Below are 20,189 nucleotides of genomic sequence, written 5' to 3' on the forward strand. Positions count from 1 at the left end.
CATAACAACAGGAATAAAATGAGGCCTGTAACTCCGTGTGAAAGGACTGCCGGAGCCTCGGGCCTGCGGTGTCACCTTCGCGGTGCCAGGGCCTCCGGGTGACCTCCCAGCTGGTCAAGGGCGTGAGCCTTGGACCAGTCGAGTCCTGTCTGAGCTGAGTTGTCAGTGGAAGCTGCATTTCCTGCGTGTCCAGGAGGCCAGAAACCAATCCACGGACCGTGTGAAGAATGCAGTCGTTGTTCGATTCTGGGGCCATATCGGGAAAGCGTTAAGGCAATTCCCTGTCCCTCCTCCGAGGCGAGCTACGCCACGCGGCGTCATTTGCACACCCCAGATCCGTTTTCCTGCCTCGTGCCTGTTAGCGAGCACCTGCCAGGCCCACGGCGCCCCGGGCGAGGGAGCCAGTCTGTCAGGTCCTCCCAGAACCGAACGGGGTTTCCCTTTAGGGTTTCCAGAGATGACACTCGGCTCTAGTGAAACAATAAAAATACAGGAGCTCATCAAAGCGGCGACTTCAGTCAAGTCAGATCGCAACGGGAGATGCCGGTGCCGTTCCGATGCCGTTTGGAGGGGAGAGGCCGCGACCACAGGGCTGGGACTGAGCCCCCGGCTCGGGGACCAGCAGGCTGCGGGCGGGACTCCCGAGGGCGGGGGCGCCAGGCACCTGGCCAGCCCTTCCGCACCGGCACCGAGCGTTGTTGTTGAATCCGGTGATCACAGGAGGGGGTCGTGGTGGGCGTGTGCTTCTCTCGGCGGCAGCCTGGCTGTCGGCGAGGACCTCGCTCCCTCCCGAGGAACTCCTCCCTTTTGATATTCATGGGTTTTGTGGGGTTTACTGTGAATTCATATATACTCTGTGGGCAGGTTTACGGATGACTGCCGATAGCTTCGACCCCCGCGCTGTCTTCTGAAGCAGGGGGCAGCCGTCCTGCTCCGATGTGTACTCTGTGCCCTGAAGGTCGCTGGGCGCTCGACTCCGCGGCTTAAAGTGAGTCACGACAACACTCAGTCCACTCAGCGCCCGGTGGATTTAGTGAGTTTTACGTCCTGAATCATCTCTCTTCTGACCATCTCGAGGCCGCTGCTGCTCTTTGCATTTATTTAATCCACTGGAGCCGAAGGAAAGCAGGGTTTTCATTTCCCCGGCGCGACCCGGGTCAGTCACCCGGAATCTCCCAGAGCCGACTGTCCCGGCGAATAGATCTGCGGCCGACATTCCCCCTCGACGCCTCGAAACAGCTTCTCCGAGCCCCGAGCTCCGCTGTCATTCCTTGGAGGCCGGTTTTGCGCAGGGGTTAGAGCGTCGGCCCCGCGCCCCGAAGGGTCTCGGGTTTGATTCCCAGTCGAGGGCACGAACCTGGGTGGCAGGTTCCACCCCGACCCCGGTCAGGGTGCGAGTGGGAGGCAACCAGTCGATGTGTCTCTCCCCCTCCATCCCTTCCTTCCAGTCTCTCTAAATGTCAATGGAAAAAATATCCTCGGGTGAAGGGAGGGAGGGAGGGAGGGAGGGAGGGAGGGAGGGAGGGAGGGAAGGAAGGAAGGAAGGAAGGAAGGAAGGAAGGAAGGAAGGAAGGAAGGAAGGAAGGAAGGAGGGAAGGGTTGGCTTTTACATGAAACGATAGTGAGGGGTCCATCCTGACAATTCTGACAATGAAGAAATAAACGACAGGATTCAGGACGGCTCCTTCTTACAGTAGGAAAAACTGATTGAGTTCAAAGGCTGCCATTTCTGCCACCATCCTGGTAAATAATTGATTTGGGCAGGAATCGCCAGCAGATGCTAAAATTCTGGGGTGAAAGAAACAGGATATTTGCGTAGCCTCAGAGCACCTCCCCACCAGCCCCTTATCAGTTACAAAAGCAAAAATAGTAACTTTCCAGGAGAAACTGGCCAACAGCACCTTAACCAGGTGACCGAAGGTAGCATCTCCAGTGAGGGGACCAAGGGACTCCGTGTCCTTCGAGGCCACGCCTGGAGCAGGACCGTGGTGTCACTGATGCGACATCCCTGCCCCGAGGGCGTGGCCTGAATCCCGTCATGAGAAAACGTGAGACAAACCCAGGCTAAGGAACCGCCTATAAAACAGCTGGTCTGTGCTCTGTGCAAGGGCCAAGGGACCATCACAGATTAGAGGGTCCCGGAGCCTCCTGACCCCCGAGGACAGGCAGGCGGGACCCTGGATGGGCCCCTGGGGTGGAGCTGGGGGACAGTACACGGGACGTTACTGGGACGAGACCCGAAAATGGGTTTCTCTGTCTCTCACGCTGCTCGAACCTGAGTCTTCACGATGACGATTTCCGTGTTCCCCAAGCCCTTTCCCGTCACGAAGCCCCCCCTCGACTTCTGTAGGTTTTAAGCAGACGTCCGGCCTCCGTTGGGTGGGTGGGGAGTTGGGCTTGAAGGCGTCCCGTGCCTGTGGTGGGGAGACCAACGGACGGCTGGGCGTGTGTGCCCGTGACGAGGCGTGTCCGGGGCGGGGGAAGGCGCTGCGGAGGGCCCGGGGCTCAGCCGGCCCGCCGCTCGCCAGGAGGCCGCCTGCTGCCTCTCTGCCTCCTCGAGGGCACTAGGCCCTGCTGGGCGTTTGTTTCTCTAAATATCTTCATACGGCTACAGCCGGCGCCACCTGGCACGCGTGCATTTTCACGGGCGAGCAGACAGCGGGGACGGCAACGATTAGCATCGCCGTGACTATCTTAAAGCAGTCCCTAAAAAACAGCCAGTGACTTACATAGATCTGTTTTTGTTTTATTCCTTAAGATTAGTCAACTGTTCCGTAATAGGTACCTTGCGACCGTGTAATAAGCAGACACCTATTTTTAGGATTCGTCCTAAATAATCACTGAGCCCAGCAGGCTATTTACATCTGGCTCCCACGCCCCTTTCAGACTGAATTATACGCCTGCCCCTGACCCGATGTGGGGGTGGGGCATGGGCAGGGCACACGGTTGGGAAAGGAGAGCGAGGGGCGCACTTCGGGCTCGAGGAGACGGCCCGAAAGCGCAGCGGGGACAGCCTCTTGCTTCTCACGAGGCCTCGTCAGGGGACAGTGTCGAACCCCGGACGCGTTCAGCTCTTAGGGGGCTGACTCCACTTTCCCTTATGAGTCCTGATTTCTCGGCCCTTCTGCTTGAAGAAGGAATGACGGCTTTTTCTAGAAATGGGTAGTGATTTTAATAGAGTTATCGACATAAAATTCGCACACCATAAAATAAAAGTGCGTGGTTTCGGTTTTAGTAAATGTATATACAGTTGTGCGACCATCACACAGTTTGAGAGCACATCGGCAACCCCCTTGCCCCCCAAAATTGCCTCCCACGCCCCTGGGCCTGCTCCCGTCCTCGGCACCACAAACGCTTGAGGTGACCGTAGAATTTATTTTTGCTAGCGTGTCGCCCCCACAACCTGCCAGCTCACCGGCTGGCCGTTGCCTTATCTCGGATGGTTGGCCTCGGTCCAGCCCGTGGAGATGGCATCGCTTCCTCACTGGCGACTGCTGATTTTTAAGTTGACCTTCCCCCTCGTGAGAAAGGCTTTGGGAAGAACTCAGATATCCTTCCTGCCTCATTCGGAAGTCACAGGTGTCTCTTATGTTCTCTATCATCTATGGAGATCTTCCAGAATTAGCTGTTATGTTCTCAGAGGATTTGCTTAAGTTAAAAGGGGAAAACACCATAAAAACCTCCCTCTCCACGGGCTGGGCAGTGACGTCCAGCTCCTGTGTTGCTCTTCACGATGTCGGATGCCCAGCATCCTGACATCCTGCTCTGGTTTGTGTGCAGTTAGTCCTGGGATTCTTGCTACATGGTCTCTTTGTTTTAACCGCTACATAGTATACGACCCCATGGCTGTGCCATAATGTAGCACTGTAGTGATGGCCATTTGTAGCATTTTCGCTTTTCTGATACTGTGTTGCCTTCGTGAGCATCCCTCATGCGCCTCTTTGTAAACTTGAGTTATCTCTGCAGGAGATGCCAGAGAGGAGCTGTGGGGTTCGAGGATACACTGATATTGCCAAACTGTCCTGCAAGCTTTGGGTACCACTTTATATCCCACCATCCGAGGCACTGAAGGTCTTTAGGTGAAGGCTTTGGGTCCCACGGAGCATCTGCTATTAAAATATAATGACTCTGGTGGGGGTAACCGGCTCTAAGTCCTTAAAGCCCGAAAATGAGCCGCGTAGCTTCAGCGGAGGTTTTGTCAGAAGCTGGCAGAGGTCAGGTCGGTGGGGCTTCTAAGAACCAGGGGCAGCCTGAAGACCAGTGAGCCAAGAGGTGGGAGTGGAGTGTCTGATCCAGGGATCCCACTTCTGGGAAAATACCCTAAGAATCCTGAACCACCAACCAGAAAGAATATATGCTCCCCTATGTTCATAACAGTGCTATTTGCAATAGCTAAGATCTGGAAACAGCCCAAGTGCCCATCGGTAGATGAGTGGATAAAAAAGCGGTGGTACATTTGCACCATGGAATACTACGCAGCTGTAAAAAAGATGAGTCTCTTACCCTTTGTAACAGCATGGAGGGACCTGGAGGGTATTATGCTGAGCAAAATAAGCTAGTCAGAGAAAGACAAGTGTCACACAATCTCACTTCTCTGTGGAATCTAGTGAACAAAATAAACTGATGAACAAAATAGGTCCAGAGGCGGGGAAACATGGGACAGACTGAGGGATCTCAGAGGGAAGGGGGGTGGGAGGGACGGGAAGAGAGGAACCAAAGAACTTATATGCACATATGCATAACCCATGGAAACTCACAATAGTGCGGTAAAGGCCTGGGGTGGGGCCGGGGCTGGGTGGAGGGGTGCAAAGAGGGGGGAAATGGGGGACATCTGCATCTGTAATACTGTCAACAATAAAAAATAAATTTGAAAGAAAAGATGATGACAGAGGGTGGCAACTGGGGAAGGGCGGAGGAGGCTGGAGGGCCAGCAGCAAGGAACTCTCCCCTACTCCGGAGCAGGGGTGCGGGGCAGGGAGTGTGCTGTGTGCCCTTGACCCTAACAGCCCGGCTCTGCTCCTCCCAGCCCAACCCCCTCTCCAAGCTCCTGCCTTTGCATCCAGCATGGTCCCTTTAGGGCTGTCCCTGGGCAGTGCACAGCCCGCAGGGCACCCGGCTGCTGCTGGAGAGCTCAGCCTAACCCCGCTCTCCAAATTCTTCCCTGATAACGATCGTTTCTAAGACCAGAAAGACAGCAGTGAGGGTTAGAACCACTTCCCCGACTCGTTCCCCGCTGGTCGCCCATTCAACACGTAAATAAGGGGAAGCACCCGAGGGTGTTGCTGACCCCAACGCGTCTTACAGCTCTTAGAATCCGGACAAATGTTTGTTTTATCCTTGAGAATATTTCTTACCTGTTAGAGACCAGGAAGCAGGGGAGTTATTTCACAATCGGTTTCTGTGTTTTACTCTCTAGTTTTCATTTCATTTAACGAGACATTTAAACTTTGCAGAGAGAAGCTTATTTGAGGCCGAATAGCATATTTTAAAAATTGGACTTGAGAAATGGTAACGATTATTTTAGGTAGAGTTTTAAAATATCAACCAATTCGGCATTGTATTTTTTTTTCTTTACTGAGCGTCAGAATCACCCAGGGACCTTTTCAAAATCCCAAACCCTGGGCCGAATTCCATGTTAATTGTATCAGACGGCCTGGGAGTGGCACCAGAAGAGAGAAACCCTTTTTGGTTTAAAAACATATAATTTCCAGCAAGTCCACAACAATCATACAGTTAAAAATTTTCAAACTCTGTAAGTTTCTCGCCGCGTCCGAGCTCCCTGGTGCAGTGGACCTAATCTACAGAGCGAGACGCGGCCCTAATAAAACCTGCCGCGCCACGACTCGGAGGCGGGGTTCGGGTTATAGAATCATTGGCACAGAAAGAGCAGAAACCACCGTGTTTTTTATTACACGTTTGCATGTGACACAGGGACGCTTTCCGAGCTAAGACACTGTAATGAACAGGGCGTGGACCCCTTAGTAGCAGCTGTCAGCAAGAGCGGTTAGGGGAACCCCATTAAGCATCCGAGGGAATCACGGTCGTTTCCGAGCCTTGGCCTTGGGGAGAAGCAACCAGAGAGCCTGGTCTCCACGTGCGTTCAGTCCTGCCATTTGTGCAATAGATGTTGGTTTTACTGCACATACACCCACTTAAAAAATTCCTGAGAATATCCAAAACAGAGGCCTCCCGCCCTCCCACCCCCACCCGGATGGGAATGGGTGTCAGCATGTCCCAGGTCCCACCTGGACCAGAGAGGGAGCCTGGTGCCTGGTGCGGGTGAGTCAGCGCCTGAACCTGCAAGAACGCCTAGAAACCCCAAGGGGCTTTCTTCTGCGGGGTGGGGGTGGATTTAAAGACCAGAGCATGGGGGAGGGGCTGGCATGGGGTGGGGCTGTGTCCACCTCTAGGGACCTCCTCCCTTTGCGGAGCCACCGGCCCTCCCACCATCCAGCTGGGCCAGCAGAGGCCTGCAGCAGCGGCTGTTTTCGGCTTCCCTTGCTTGTTGGCTGGGTCCTTAAAGGGCAGTTGTCAGTGCTGTTCGAGCAGCAATGTGGTGTCGCCCACTCTGGGAGGAGCCCCTCCCCTTGTCTGCGCTGAGGTCACCTGCTGGACGGCCTGTGGGCTCCACTCTTCCTGATCTCGGGGCAGTAGAGTTGCCTGACCGCCCAGGGCGGTCGTCCGGGGGAACTGGCCTGGGGCATCTGCCCGGCCCCGGCTGCGCCTTGACCATGTATCTGGGTCCGAGCTGGTAAGTCCTGACCGGAGGGAGCAGGTGACTGGACGGGGCGTGCTCCTGGCTGCGGCTGCCGCTCAGCTTCCTTCCCTCCTCTCGAGCTCTCATCTCGGCCTCGAGTGTCCGGCCTCGTGAGCCTTTCTCTCCTCTGCACGGTCACAGTAGCGGCCGGAGCTTATCTTTCCAAACCCGCTTCAGGAGGGGACGAGGGAGCGCGTTCTAGGCGAGTTCATCTCTAGAGGAACCCGCGTGTTTGTCTCACGACCCCGGGCGCAGGATTCCACCCGGAGACGGGGCTTTGAACGCAAAGCCGGCCCGGCCTGGGCTTGGGTGTGGCCTCTCCCTGTGCTTTTGCCGGATGGAGGTAAACGTTGCAAAGGTTTTGTGTTTTTTAAAGGCACGGTTGAACCTTGTTGTTGTTGTTTTAATATGTTTTTTTAAATTGATTTTTAGAGAGAGAGGAGGGGAGAGGGAGAGACAGAAACATCGATGAGAAACGTTGATCGGCTGCCTCCCGATCGCCCCCGACTGGGATCGAGCCCGCGACCCGGGCATGTGCCCCGACCGGGAATCGAACCAGCGACCTCGGTTCTTGGGTTGCCGCTCAACCACTGAGCCACACTGGCCAGGCTACACCTTGTATCTTAAAACAAGAATCCCTGAAGGAGACCTAAAGTGCCTGATAACTGTGTGTAACTTATTTTTATTTATGTCCCAGGAGGTAGGTCTCTGTGTGTCTTCACCTGAGAGCTGAGCGCTTTGGCTTACACAGAACGTGCCAGGAGGCAGCTTTCCCAGCACCTAACGGTGGTGACTCACCCGCCTGACCTCGGGCCGCACCTCCGCTCGCTGTTGCCAAGCTGCCCGCCCTCTGTCCGAACCTGCCTGTAATTCGCCCTAATCTCCCCCTGCCTTCCAGGGCTGCCAGCCAGACTCCCGGAAATCATGCTGGTGGGATCCCAGTCCTTCTCTCCGGGGGGGCCCAATGGCATCATCCGCAGCCAGTCGTTTGCGGGGTTCAGCGGCCTTCAGGAGCGGCGGTCCAGGCAAGTCGGGGGGCCCCTCCTGGGATGCAGCTGAGAACCACGCGCTTTGCTCTGATGCCACGAGGAGTGTCTGTGTGCACGAGGCCTCGTCAGCGCACACACGCACACACACGCGCACACACGCGTGCACACGCGTGCACACACGTCCTACTTTAATCCCGGTGTTGAAAGAGACGTCAGCCGCCACAATTCTTTTATCACGTAGAATCTCTTGCCAAGGTGGCTGGAGATGTAGGAAAAGCTACTCGTATAGCCCCCCACCCCCCCTGCACCCCCATTTCTTAGATCTTTGGGAAAATATCACCAAAGAGACCCCTCATGTTTGAGCCCGTTGGTCCTCTCACCGGCGACAAGAGGCTCTGCCTTCTCCACACCTGCCGACGCAGAGCGTTTTCTAAACATTTCCCGGTGTCTCATGTCCCCCCTCATGAGGTCAAATGTCCCTTCGTATTTTTCCCCCTTTGTATTCACTTTGGGAATAACTCGGTCTGCGTGTGCCTGTTGGGGGTGGATATTTGCGTGTATTTTCTCTGTCCACTGCACCCCCACAGGTGGCCCTTTTCTCACGGGTCTGAGTTCCTACCTTTTTTTCTTTTGTACCTTTTGACCCCCTTCGCCCGTTGGGCTCACCGCCCACCGCAGCCTCTGGCAGCCACCCACCTGGCCTCTGTGCCTGTGGCCTTGGTTTGTTCGTGGGGGGGGGGGTTACACATATAAGTTAAATCACAGGGTATTTGTCTTTCCCCGACTGATCTCACTCAGCATAGTGCCCGCTAGGTCCATTCGTATTGTCCCAAATAGCAAGATTTCATTCTTCTTAATGGTTGAATAATATCCCACCGTGTGTATAGATACATCACCCTTTCTTCAGTCATTCGTCCATCTCTGGGCACGTAGGTTGTCCCCACATCTTGGGTACTGTAAACAACGCTGCAGGGAACATAGGGGCCCGTACATCTTTCTGAGTGAGTGTTTTTGCTGCCTTTGGATAAATACCCAGAAAAGAAACTGCTGGATCATGGCTGCCTCCCAGCCCCTCGCAGAGACTCTGGATCTTACATCTAAACAACTTACTCCATGAAAACAAAGCTTAAGAAAAACCTGTCAGTCCACTCCGTGTGCTGTTCTTTAACACTACACGGAATGAGCCGTTCGTCATGCTTACGGCTCTTTATCTAAAAGGTTTTCATTCACACCCTAGTCAAATTTAGTAGACACTTGTGTCTGACGTCGCTAATGCACATGTGTTTTAGTTGGTTTATGTCCTTCTGCCCGTTTCTTATTTCCTCCTGGGAGGGTATGTCCTTGGCTTCCTGGGGGGGGGGGGGTGTCTCTGTGACGTGACCCACCTACTCGGAGTGCACGTCACCTGAAACAAGGCTTTACTCCAGGAAGCCACTGCCCAACGAAGCTTCCAGATTTCAGCAGTTACATCCAATACCGAGAAACACAGTACAGGCTGGCTCGGATGTGTCAATACACAGGGAATGTCACCTTCCCCAAAAGACACAGATACAAACACAAGGTGATTGAAAGGCATTCCTTTCGTCCAATTCTTCTGGATGCCTGAGCCACAATTTCTGCTTTCTCTCTTTTTCCACAGATGTAACTCCTTCATTGAAAATTCTTCCGCTCTCAAGAAGCCTCAGGCCAAACTGAAGAAAATGCATAATTTAGGACACAAAAACAGCAGCCCCCCCAAGGAGCCTCAGCCTAGGAGGGTGGAAGAGGTCTACAGGGCCTTGAAAAGTGGACTTGAGTAAGAGCATCGGAGCTGAGCATGAGCTGAACCCCTCTCGTTTCTAAAATGCTGGGGGGGTGGAGTCAGAGGGGAAAACTAGTCTTATGAGATCACGTTAAAATGTCCATTTCTGTAGCAGATATTTCATTCTTGCACTGTCACCAAGGAAGACTTAAATGAGTCCCAAAGATGGGACATCGGTCGGGTTTTGACGGGGTGTCCCTAACACGGAAGGAGACCCGGAATAGCCGTGTGTCTCTCTTGACCTCTGTAGACAGAGCGTTGGGTTCCAGTAAACAATGTGGACAGGCGGGTCGGTTCCAGAGGCGGCTGAAGGAGGTTCTGAAACCTTCCTGAGCCTGTTACAGGGACTGTTTGCCCGGAACACACCTTCCCGCCCACGTGGGAACACACCCCGGTCAGTGCCGGAGGAAGCCAACGGGGCTCCGTGAGCCCAGGCCCGGGGCGACTCGCCCTCGCCTGCCCCCCCACTGGTTTTTCTGTTCTGGGCATTCAGCCTCCGGGGGATTCGCCTTTTGACCACCTGGATGTACCAGAGGCAGTTGCTGGAGCTTTAAAAATGCTGAGAGATTGGGGAATGCAGCCCTTGTCCCGCCCGCCGCAGAGGCTGGGTCTCGGCCCTGGAAGGAGGGGGCGGCACTGACCCGTCGGCCGCAGCGCTCACGGCTGTGCCTCCTCCTGTCTCTGCAGCGAATACCTGGAGGTTCACCAGACGGAGCTGGACAAGCTGACCGCTCAGCTGAAGGACATGAGGAGGAACTCTCGCCTGGTAGGTGCCCCGCGGTCCTCGGCGCGTCAACCTGGTGGGGTTTTTATGGTTTTTGTTTGTTTGTTTGTTTGTTTGTTTTGGTGTTTTTGGCCAAGTATCTTCTCCCACCGGATGGAGATATGGGTACAAAGAGGAACCTTCAAGAAAAGCAGACCCAAGGGACCGAGTGCTATTTGTTTTCTAATGTATATTTTCATGCTTTATTCTTAGTACATTTGAGTATTTCCCAAGCATGTTTATGCAGATAAACTGTATAATCAGGAAAAAATACTCATTATATCCCTCCCTTGACAAATACAAGGAAATGAGAAGTTGGAGTTTCCCTCGAATGTGGTTAGTATGGAATTAGGGGCCCAGAACTTCTGCTTTATCTCTGGATCCTAGGTCAACGCTCAACCTCTGAGCCACGCCCGGCCGGGCTATCTCCTATTTTTTTTTAAATGTAACAGGGAGTGAGGTCAGAGAAGAGAGGCAGGTCCTGGAGGTCCCTGCTGGAAGCTGGGGGGCTCCTCGGGCAGTTCAGCCCCCCCCCCCCGTCCTCTTGTTGGAGATGCTTCCATTTCCTCTGTTCTAATGGCTTGTGACCTTGGAGACGTATTGCTAACATGTCCACTATTTTAAGTGGTTTTGTTCACATCTAAGGACCCTAACATCATAATGTTCCAGGCTTCGGAAAGCCCAGAGAAAGTCTGCCTCCACCTGGGAGGTACCACGACCCATTCACAGCTCTCATCTCTTTCGGTTTGGGGAGATGGGCTCAAATGCACACTGCTGTCCCCAAGGCGTTACAGGAGTTGAGGGTTTACATTGTGACGATGCTGGAGTATAAATGGGCTTCCTCTGTGTGGCTGTCCTGTGAGATGGCCTTGAGGGGTTCTGATGCCCTTGACCGGCCTCAAGGGCAACCAATGTCCCTCCTTGGAGAACAATGGGCAGTGGGAGGTGGGGCTTCCGCCGGGACCTAGGGTTCCACAGACACCCTCCCCGTGGGGCGTGTGAGGATTGTGTACAAACTCCAGTGATGCTGTGAGCACACAGGATATGAACTTTTTTTTTTAAATCCTTGCCGGAGGATATGTTTATTGATTTTAAAGAGAGAAAGGGAGAGAGAGAGGAAAACATCGGTGGGTCGCCTCCCGTATGCACCCCTGCAACTAGGCTTGTGCCCGGACCAGGAATTGAACCCACAACCTTTTTGATTCCTGGGATGATGCCCAACCAACTGAGCCACCCAGCCGGGGCCAGGAACCTATTTTTCAAACTATTTGTGAGATGCATGTGACCACCCTCATGGGCGCCTCTTAAATACCAATTTTACCTGTTTAAGCAGGAAGACCAGGATATGACACATATATCACGGCTACATTTTATGTTCACACCATTAATTTTTTTTAAATTAAAAGTGACTGTGAATTTGTGTCGCTTGGTATGTAAGAGAAAAGAGCACAAAGCACGTGAAACCCTTAATGCTTCTGGGGGCAGAGAGGTCTGAGTGGGATTCTGGGGACACACTGTATAAATAAATAGTGGCTCTTAAAAGTACTCTTACTGGTATTTAAAATAACCCAGGTTTTTGCTCTTTTCAAGCAAATGTAAAAAAAGCCAGTAGAACTTTATGGGCCAGTCATTATTTCACTGATAACACTGAAACACAGACAAAATCCCTCTATTATTATCAGTAACAATTGTGAGGAAGATATGTTTTAACTCAGATACTCATTTTTTTTTTTTAGGGTGTGCTGTATGACCTAGACAAGGTGAGTGACTGTTCAGTGGGGGAGGGGAGGAGGGGAAATAAAACCCCAGGTCCGTCAGCAGAAGCCCAGGTCGCCTCCGAGGGACTGTAGGATCCTAGGAAGTTGATGATTTTTCTAAGCCCAGAAAAATCCATGCTTTTATCTATGAGTCTGACAAATAGACTACAATCAGAAAATCCAATAATACTTCCATGAAAATGCCACGGGGTCGTAGGGTGTCCCCGTGTGCCGAGAAGTTTAAGAAATCCCCAAGTGTTCGGTGGCCCTCCCTGTCTTCTCTATAAATATCAACCGTCATATTTCACCAAACTGAAGAGGCCTTTGGTTGGAAAATGCACCATTATTTTATGCTCCGCCAAGGAAAAAAAAAAAAGATTCCAGTCAAACTAACACAATTCTTTCATTTCACATAAAATTTGTGTATTGTGCTTAGCGATGAGACTCTTGTGAGCCTATTTTAAAGGTAGACTTTTTTTATTTGTATGGGACGCTGTCTCGTTCGTGCCTCGTTTAGACAGCGCCCTTGGTGCTGAATCATGGTGTCACTGTTGCAGGCCTTTGGAAGGGCATTAGAGTTGATGCAGGCAATGATATTTGTAACCTGCTGTGATTGCCTCTGAGCACGCACCTCGGCCAGAGACGCTGAACGAGCTGGACTTGGAGCTGCTACAATGTTACTAAGTGATGAGGAGGGTCCGGCTCTGTCCCCACATGATACTGTCCTGCCGGAGAGCCAGTGAAGTCCGTTCCCCGGCCTCCCTGATGGAAACACAGACCCCCAAGCCACGCACGTCCATCTCCCAGGCCGTTGATTCAATATTTGTCTCCACACTGATGCTGGAGATTCTAAAATAGCAACAAAGACAGGAGAGGAGAAACGTTTAGCATTTTCGGGGTCTTTCTGAGGATGAGACGAGGGAGGTTGAAAATCCCTGGTCTAGGCCAGTGGAACGGTAAGTGGCTGCATTTTCTCAGACGTTTCCTTTCGATTCCAGCAAATCAAGTCGATTGAACGATACGTGAGACGCCTGGAGTTTCACATCAGCAAGGTAATTGCGTTCCTGGTGTCTTGGCCTGTTTTTCGGGTACCGATCCGCACACCTTTGGCCTGAGCTTAGCACGTAGTCCAGGGGGAGCTTCTTATCACATTGACTCCTCGGCTGATTCGCAAGTAAGTCCCCCAACAGGCAGCAAAGATGGGGGGAAATGAGATTGGGGCGCCTGACACCCCAGCGCGGCTGGGACTGCGCTCAGCCCAGCAGCCGTGCTTGTCCGCCGCCCGGGAGCCCGCAGCTTCCTGCGGGAGGGCTTCCGCCCCGGGGCCGTCTGTCGGGAGAGAACTGAACCAAACGGGGCTGCAAGAAACGTCACCCCCCGCCTGACGTCACAGACTGGTCCCACACACAGCCTGGCAGCCCCTGGGCTTCTCCACGGAGGAGAAGTGGGTGCACTCAGAGACCCCTGCCAGCCCTCCCTAATCCCTCGCGGGGTCGCATTCCTCCACTGTTCCTCACGTGGCCTGGGTTCCGGGGACCTTCTCATTTTTAGTGGCCCCCGGATGTGTACTGGTCCCTGACACCCAGCCCCTAACCCTACAGAGAGTTCACCGATGGCCCAGCCAGCCAGTGGGGGGTGGGACCCCCTGTTCTGAACCCCGTCAGGAGATGCCGGTGCAGCTAGAAAACTTCCCTTGGGAGCAGCGAAGTCACACCAGGCGTAACCCCTGTTCCCACCCACTTGCACCAGCTTCTCCTCCAAGTGCGGAGCCGGAGGGTTGGCATCTCTCTGCTGGGACTCAGAAGCCTCAGGGTCCAGTCCCAGCCCTGCCAGGTCCCCCGGGCGGCACCACCAGCGTGGACCCGGGCTTTCCGCTCTGGGAAGTGCGGCTGGGAGGTGCCTGTGTCCAACATTCCCGTCCCAAGAACCGTCTCCTTTTACGATGTCGTGATGGCTTTGCCCCTGCACACTCCCACTGCAAAAGGCACCCATGACCTCGGCAGCTCTAAATTGCTCCATTTCTAACCCTGATAAATAAAACAGTGACGCCCATTAGGAGGCATCGGTGCAGCAGGCAAGCTGTGACAGGCGACTCCGTGTAGTTTGAAAAGCAGAGAAAGCAAGCTCCGTGCCGGGCAGGCGTGTTTCTCCGCCGTGTCCGTCCCCGTGGGATGCGCAGCCCCGCGGTTATGAAAGGCTGGGAGTGCTGTTTGCGGCAGGTCTGCACAGGCTGCCAGCAAATCAATCGCTTTAATGGACTGAATGAGTTTGTCCGTTTGTCAGTGGCTGTGGAGCCACTTACAGGGAAGAAACACGCTTGGGCGTGGGCGGGCCAGCTCTGCTCCGATGCAGGCAGGTTACCCTGTATCCTGAAGCGTGACTCCGCTTGGCTGAGATAGTTAACGTTCGACGAAAACAAAAAATAAGCTGCTCTTTAAATGCAAAGTAATAGACTGAGTCACTGGGGCTGACGCAGCGGTTCAGTGAGCGGGTTACAATCGCAGAGACGCTGGTGGGGCCGAGGGGCGAGGGGCGTCTCCCAGGAGACCACACGCCTGGCCGGCAGTGAAGGAGGCTCAGGCACCCCAGTTTCTACAAGTTTCGGGGCGCACCTCCCGCATCAGACGGCTCTGCGACGATTGTCTGACATCTCAGACTCCTGGCCCGGCCCTAACCCGCTGAGCCCACGTCTCGGAGCAGGGCCCGGGCGTCGGCGTCTCACCGGCTCACCCGGTGCGTTAGTTTCAAGGTGCAGCAACCTCCCCCTGGGCCGTCACCCACCCGACGATGTCGTCAGCGGACAGGCCAGCCCTCGGGGCCTCGACCGCCCTGTTCTTCGCAGACACATCCTTCGGCCCCGAGGACGAAGGCCCGTTCTGCTCCCCCCGAGCTGGCAACATGGGGCGAACTGTTGGGCTGCAGAGCGAGAGGCCTCCCACCGGAGAACCCGGGCCAGCGTCTCCGTGTTCACGGGCTGAGCTCCGGGCGATGCCCCCGGGTGCGGGGCGTGGTGACGGGGTCACTGGCTCCAGCAGGGCGGAGTGACGCTTTTCAGGGAGCCACACGAATGTGCCTTCCGCACAAAGGGGACCTTAACCTCTCAGGTCCGTGAGCGGCGCCTCCACCTTCCTCTGGGCTTTACAGCTTACGCCCCGTTTCGAAGGAACGTTTTGGACAGAAATGAGAAATTCAGGGAGCCCTACGTAGGTGACAGCCCCCGGGTCACAGGTTTCGTCTGCGCCTGCTGGTGGCTGGTGACGTGGTCTGTCTGCCTGCCTGCTGAGCTGTGGGTGGTGGAAGGTGGTACAGACGGCAGAGATCCTCGCCGTCGGGGAAACTGAGAGCAAGGGCCTCCCCTCGGCGCTGTGGGTGCTTTGGGGTAATTCTTGGTTGGGGGCTGCCTCTGATCTATAGGACGTTTAGCAGCCTCTGCCTCCTGACGCCGGCAGCTCCTCCAGCCCCGAAACGTCTCCACACGTCCCGTGGGCGCTGAAATACCCGTAGCGGATGGAGAATCGCGGCCCAGGAGGCATTAAGTGAGAGCCAGGCTCCTGTGGAGTGCGGCCGATAGTCACTGGCACCGGGTGCGAGGGGGTTTAGGAGCCCAAGTGCAGGGACGTAGCTGGGACAATGCGCGTCTCCGCTGCTTCCATTTATTTTCTGACTGAGGTGTAATTGACACGCGACAAACACCACAGTTCGTGAGGGTTCCGTTCAGTAAGTTCTCACCCTAATTTTGAGAACACTTTCCTTCTCTTATTGAGCCAAGAATTTACAAAAATCATTTTCAATAAATAGCCTCAAGTTCTTTTTTTAAAATAAGCTCAATCTGGGTGTGTGGCCATCACCTCGTGACACTGTCTCTTAAAATAGTAATAATAGCCTGGTGCAGCCCCCGTCTCCACCTCGGAGGGAAGCCGTACAACCTCCCGCTTGTCACGGGCACAGAGGGCCAGCCCCCATTGCCCCACACCTGTCGCGTGTGTGCAGGTGGCCAGACCTGTCGCGTGTGTGCAGGTAACCACACCTGTCGCGTGTGTGCAGGTAACCACACCTGTCGCGTGTGTGCAGGTGGCCACACCTGTCGCGTGTGTGCAGGTGGCCACACCTGTCGCGTGTGTGCAGGTGGCCACACCTGTCGCGTGTGTGCAGGTAACCACACCTGTCGCGTGTGTACAGGTAACCACACCTGTCTCGCACGGTCCGCCCACGTCCACTTCTTTCCTGTGTTGTGTGCTTGGGAAAGCGGCTCAGAGTAAAATCGGTTTTGACGTAGAAAGTGGATCCTAGTGGTGAAAATAGAAGTGGCGGGTCCGTGTCTGAAAGGACGAATTTCTCCAGGCGTCCCTTGCCGAGCTCAGGCCCAGAGCGTCGGACCCACGGCCAGTGGCTCCCGTGGCGTGGTCCATGCGCGACCAGGACTCACCTCCCTCGTGTCCCCCCTGGCTTCCGGCAGGTAGACGAGCTCTACGAAGCCTACTGTATCCAGCGACGCCTCCAGGACGGCGCCAGCAAGATGAAGCAAGCCTTCGCCGCGTCCCCCGCCAGCAAGGCCGCCCGCGAGAGCCTGTCCGAGGTGCACCGGAGCTACAGAGAGTACACGGAGGTAGGTGCCCGCTGCCCGGCGGCCTGCCCGCCTGTGCGCAGCGCCTGGAGCGAGGACAGACCTACAGGCGGCCTTGCTCTGCTCGTAGACAGACAGGCCTCACTCTTCGCCTCTGGCTTTTTTTTTTTTTTTTTGAGGCCGTCGGTGGAATTGTTTAAAATGAGTCTTGAGTGGTTCACTGGTTGAATTTTTCTTAGAGGACAGGCCCCTGTCCGTCCCTGAGTGTCACCTGTCGTCCAGGTGGCTGGTCGTCAGCCTGCTCACCCGCTTGTAAAACCGCAGGTGTCAGACTCGAGGCCGCCCTGACGGGGCCACACACGCCCTGTGCCGTCTGCCCACATGGACCGCAAATGCTGGTCCAGTTCAGGGACCGGCCGAGGGTGCCCAGGGCCCTGGCTTCTATCATTTAGATGCACTTCCCAAGTCCCTTGTGTGCAGTCTCACGGAGCTCTGTCCCCGGGAGCCGAACAGACCGTGGTTGAGACGACTCCGAATGTCACACGGGCGTCGCGAGCCCTCTTGCCTGCGATTTGCTTCTTGATAGAAATTTCCCTTCCATGTTTAAAGGAGACGAGACAAAGAGCCCTGAACAGAAGTGTGCTGTCCCGGTTTCTGACTCTCCCCTGGGCTCAAGCACATGACACAGGGAGGTCCTTGCCCCTCCTGGGGTCATCTGATACCTGTGTGCCCGGTGAAGTGACCGAATTATCAGCCCGGCACTTCTTACTGTCCCACGAGCTGTCACCCGGAGGTCACATTTCCCGAGTGAAGTCATCGGCCCAAGGAGGGTCTGAGGCAATTCCCAGAGCGGGGCGTCTGCCTCGGCCCTGGGATGGGGACCTTTTGGGTGACAGGTGGGGTTACTTTGTCTGTACCCAGCACGTCTGGTCTACACCAAGGGCTTCTCTGCCTAACACTCCTTCAGGACAATGCTTCTTAAATGCAGAAAATAAAACACAGGGATTCAAAGAAAACAAATTAGACCGAAATACAGTTATTGCAAAATTGTCTGCACAGTTCGCAAACTATTTTAAAATCAAGTGTGTGCTACAGTCCAATGCGACCGTTAGAGTGAGGACAGGATGCCGGTCAGACCCCGGAATCATCCTGCGGTGCTGTGGGGTTGCTGCTGGAACCCTGCCCCACCCGCTCTTTTTTGCCCCAATTTTTATAAAGAAAAATTTCAAACCTACAGAAAAGTCGAGACTGATAGAGTGGACACCGAATGCTCTCCCCGAGATGTAACAAGCGGTAACATTTTCCCACCCATTTTCCCTCCGAAGCACAATGTTTTTTGCTATTTTTGCTGAGTCATTTGACAGCCGGTGGTAGATACCAGGACATTTCACCCCATAAACATTTTCACACGGATTTCTTAATGGTAACCTATTAATATGCGTATCCCCAGCATAACCGCACACAAGCCGTTATCACAATTAAGAAAGTCAAGTCATCTGCAGAATTTCCCAATATCCTGTGTATGTCCCAGGTTCCCCTGATGGCCCAGTGGTGTCTTTGCCACTGTTTTAGTTTGTCTTTGAAATCAGGATGTACCCAGGTCAACACATTTCATCCGGTTGTCTCTTTTACCTAGATTTTCCCCCCATGTTATTGCCTTTTCGTAGAATTCAGGCCAGTTCTTATAGACTATCCCGCATTCTGGATTCGTTGGGTTAGGATATAATTTAACTTGGCCTATGCTCTGAATTTCCTGGGCACCGGGCCCTTCTCGGACCTAGGCTGAGAGTTTTGTCGAGCTCTCCTCGTGGGAGATGAGCAGCTCAGTGCGAACAGTCCGTGAGTCCTGGGGTTCACGCCGTGAGAGCGGCAGGTGCTCTGGGCTGATTCAGAAGCATCCAGCTCTAACCAGCGCCCGTCCTGTCCCCTCACAGAACATGTGCACCATCGAGGTGGAGCTCGAGAGTCTGCTGGGCGAGTTCTGCATCAAGATGAAAGGTATTCTCGTGGCCTTGCTGCCTTTATGGTCCTTACGAAGACACCTTCAGCCCTCCCACCTCTGATCCCTAAAATTGAGTCCCAGAGCCCTTGGTTCCCAGCACGTCCCGCCCCAGCCAATGACAGCAGGGACATCCTAAGACAGCTGCGTGGACACGACACACTGTTGCTCTGAGGGTGACACCTGGCACCTGAAGGTGGGTGGGAGCAAAGGGTCCCCCACCCACCGGGTCCGGAGCTGCAGGGCTGCTGGTCAGTGAGAGACTGATGTTGGGGCCAGACTTCTGTCCCCTGGGGACCTGGCCACCCCCTCAGCAGCACCTGGCGGCCACGGGTCACTGACAGGGACTGAGACCTTTCTGGGCTCCTGCGTGTCCACCTGTCTCTGACGTTGTCTCTTTCCTGCCCGATAGGGGTCCTTAGCCTCTCCCAGGGGGCTCCGGGGCCTGGAGCAGATTCTTTGTTTTTAATGTAGATTTATCTGCTCACACGTCCCTAATCTAACACAAAACCCCAAAAGTGGGTCTGTGAGGGCTTCTGAGGTGACACCCGCGGGAATGTCCTTTCCCCGGAGACGCCCTCTCGCGCTCCTGGACATCTCCCAACATTGCCTTTAGCTACCTTCTTATCTGTCACTCATTCTGGTGAAAAGGAGCCGCCCCACGGACATAAACCGAGGGTGTTTCATAACATGGTCGGACCGCGGCCACTTCCTCCCGCCACACCCACCCACACTTCCCTTTTTGCCCCACCCCCAACAGTAGACACCCCGTTTGTTGAGGGGCGAGGGGTGGGGAGGTGCTCAGACAAAGACGACTGATCGAGCGCTGCGTCCGCACGGCCCTCCCTTGGCCCTGAGTCCCCACAACCTCCTGAGGGAACTGGGTGAGGCGCCCGGCCCTCTAATTGGGTGGAAAAGCGGCCTCGGGCCCAGGGCCCTGGAGGCCTGGGGTGGGGAGGGTGCCCTGCAAGGAGGAAGGCCCCCAGGGTGACCTTGGGTTAGAACGGGAGGGGCTGGCGGCTCGGAGGTGAGCAGGTCGCCAGGGAGGGCGGAGCAGGCTCCCAAGGGACAGGGAGCCCGGCAGCGACACCCGTCGTCAAAGGACCCTGGTGGGTGGGAGCCCGGACTGGCTGGTGGGCTGCTGCCACCTGCTGGCTGGTCTCGGCATCGGCGGGGCCTTCGCGAGGCCCCCCGGCCCCACCTCCTCCATGCCCTTGACCCTGGCGATGCCCCTTAACGGGGCTCTTCATAGAAGGTAAAACAGGCTGCGTGGCACCGTCCCCCCATCTTTACGCGGCAGGCTGGGGGGCGGGGGGTATGTGGTTGTAACGAGGGAAATGCATCCTGCGCCTCACCCCCGACCTCCCGCCTGCAGGTCTGGCCGGCTTCGCGCGGCTCTGTCCTGGAGACCAGTACGAAGTAAGTGTCGCATCGGGCCGGGTGTCGGAACGCAGGGCTCGGGGCACAGGGGCCAGTCGTCATTATTAAGGGTCTGAAGTTATCTTTTTTATTTTTACACTTGTTATTTGGGGGGGAACGAAGACAACGAGAAAGTTTGG

General features: G+C 54.9%; 1 protein-coding gene across 8 annotated transcripts in view; it reads left to right on the top strand.

Annotated features, from left to right (window-relative positions):
• The window catches only part of RIPOR2 (RHO family interacting cell polarization regulator 2), a gene marked incomplete at its 5' end in the record, with an annotated part of 81,674 nt that overhangs the window by 41,182 nt on the left and 20,303 nt on the right, over positions 1-20,189 (top strand). For all 8 annotated transcript variants that reach the window (XM_081121131.1, XM_081121134.1, XM_081121137.1 and 5 more), the window contains 8 exons: positions 7,656-7,782; positions 9,386-9,541; positions 10,235-10,313; positions 12,047-12,070; positions 13,066-13,119; positions 16,524-16,673; positions 18,566-18,629; positions 20,006-20,049. In XM_081121131.1, the coding sequence (XP_080977257.1) occupies positions 7,656-7,782; positions 9,386-9,541; positions 10,235-10,313; positions 12,047-12,070; positions 13,066-13,119; positions 16,524-16,673; positions 18,566-18,629; positions 20,006-20,049 (698 nt within the window). The remainder of the gene's footprint in view (positions 1-7,655; positions 7,783-9,385; positions 9,542-10,234; positions 10,314-12,046; positions 12,071-13,065; positions 13,120-16,523; positions 16,674-18,565; positions 18,630-20,005; positions 20,050-20,189) is intronic.

The sequence above is a fragment of the Miniopterus schreibersii genome, assembly GCF_964146895.1.
Source record: "Miniopterus schreibersii genome assembly, chromosome: 19".
In the NCBI taxonomy this organism is placed as follows: Eukaryota; Metazoa; Chordata; class Mammalia; order Chiroptera; family Miniopteridae; genus Miniopterus; species Miniopterus schreibersii.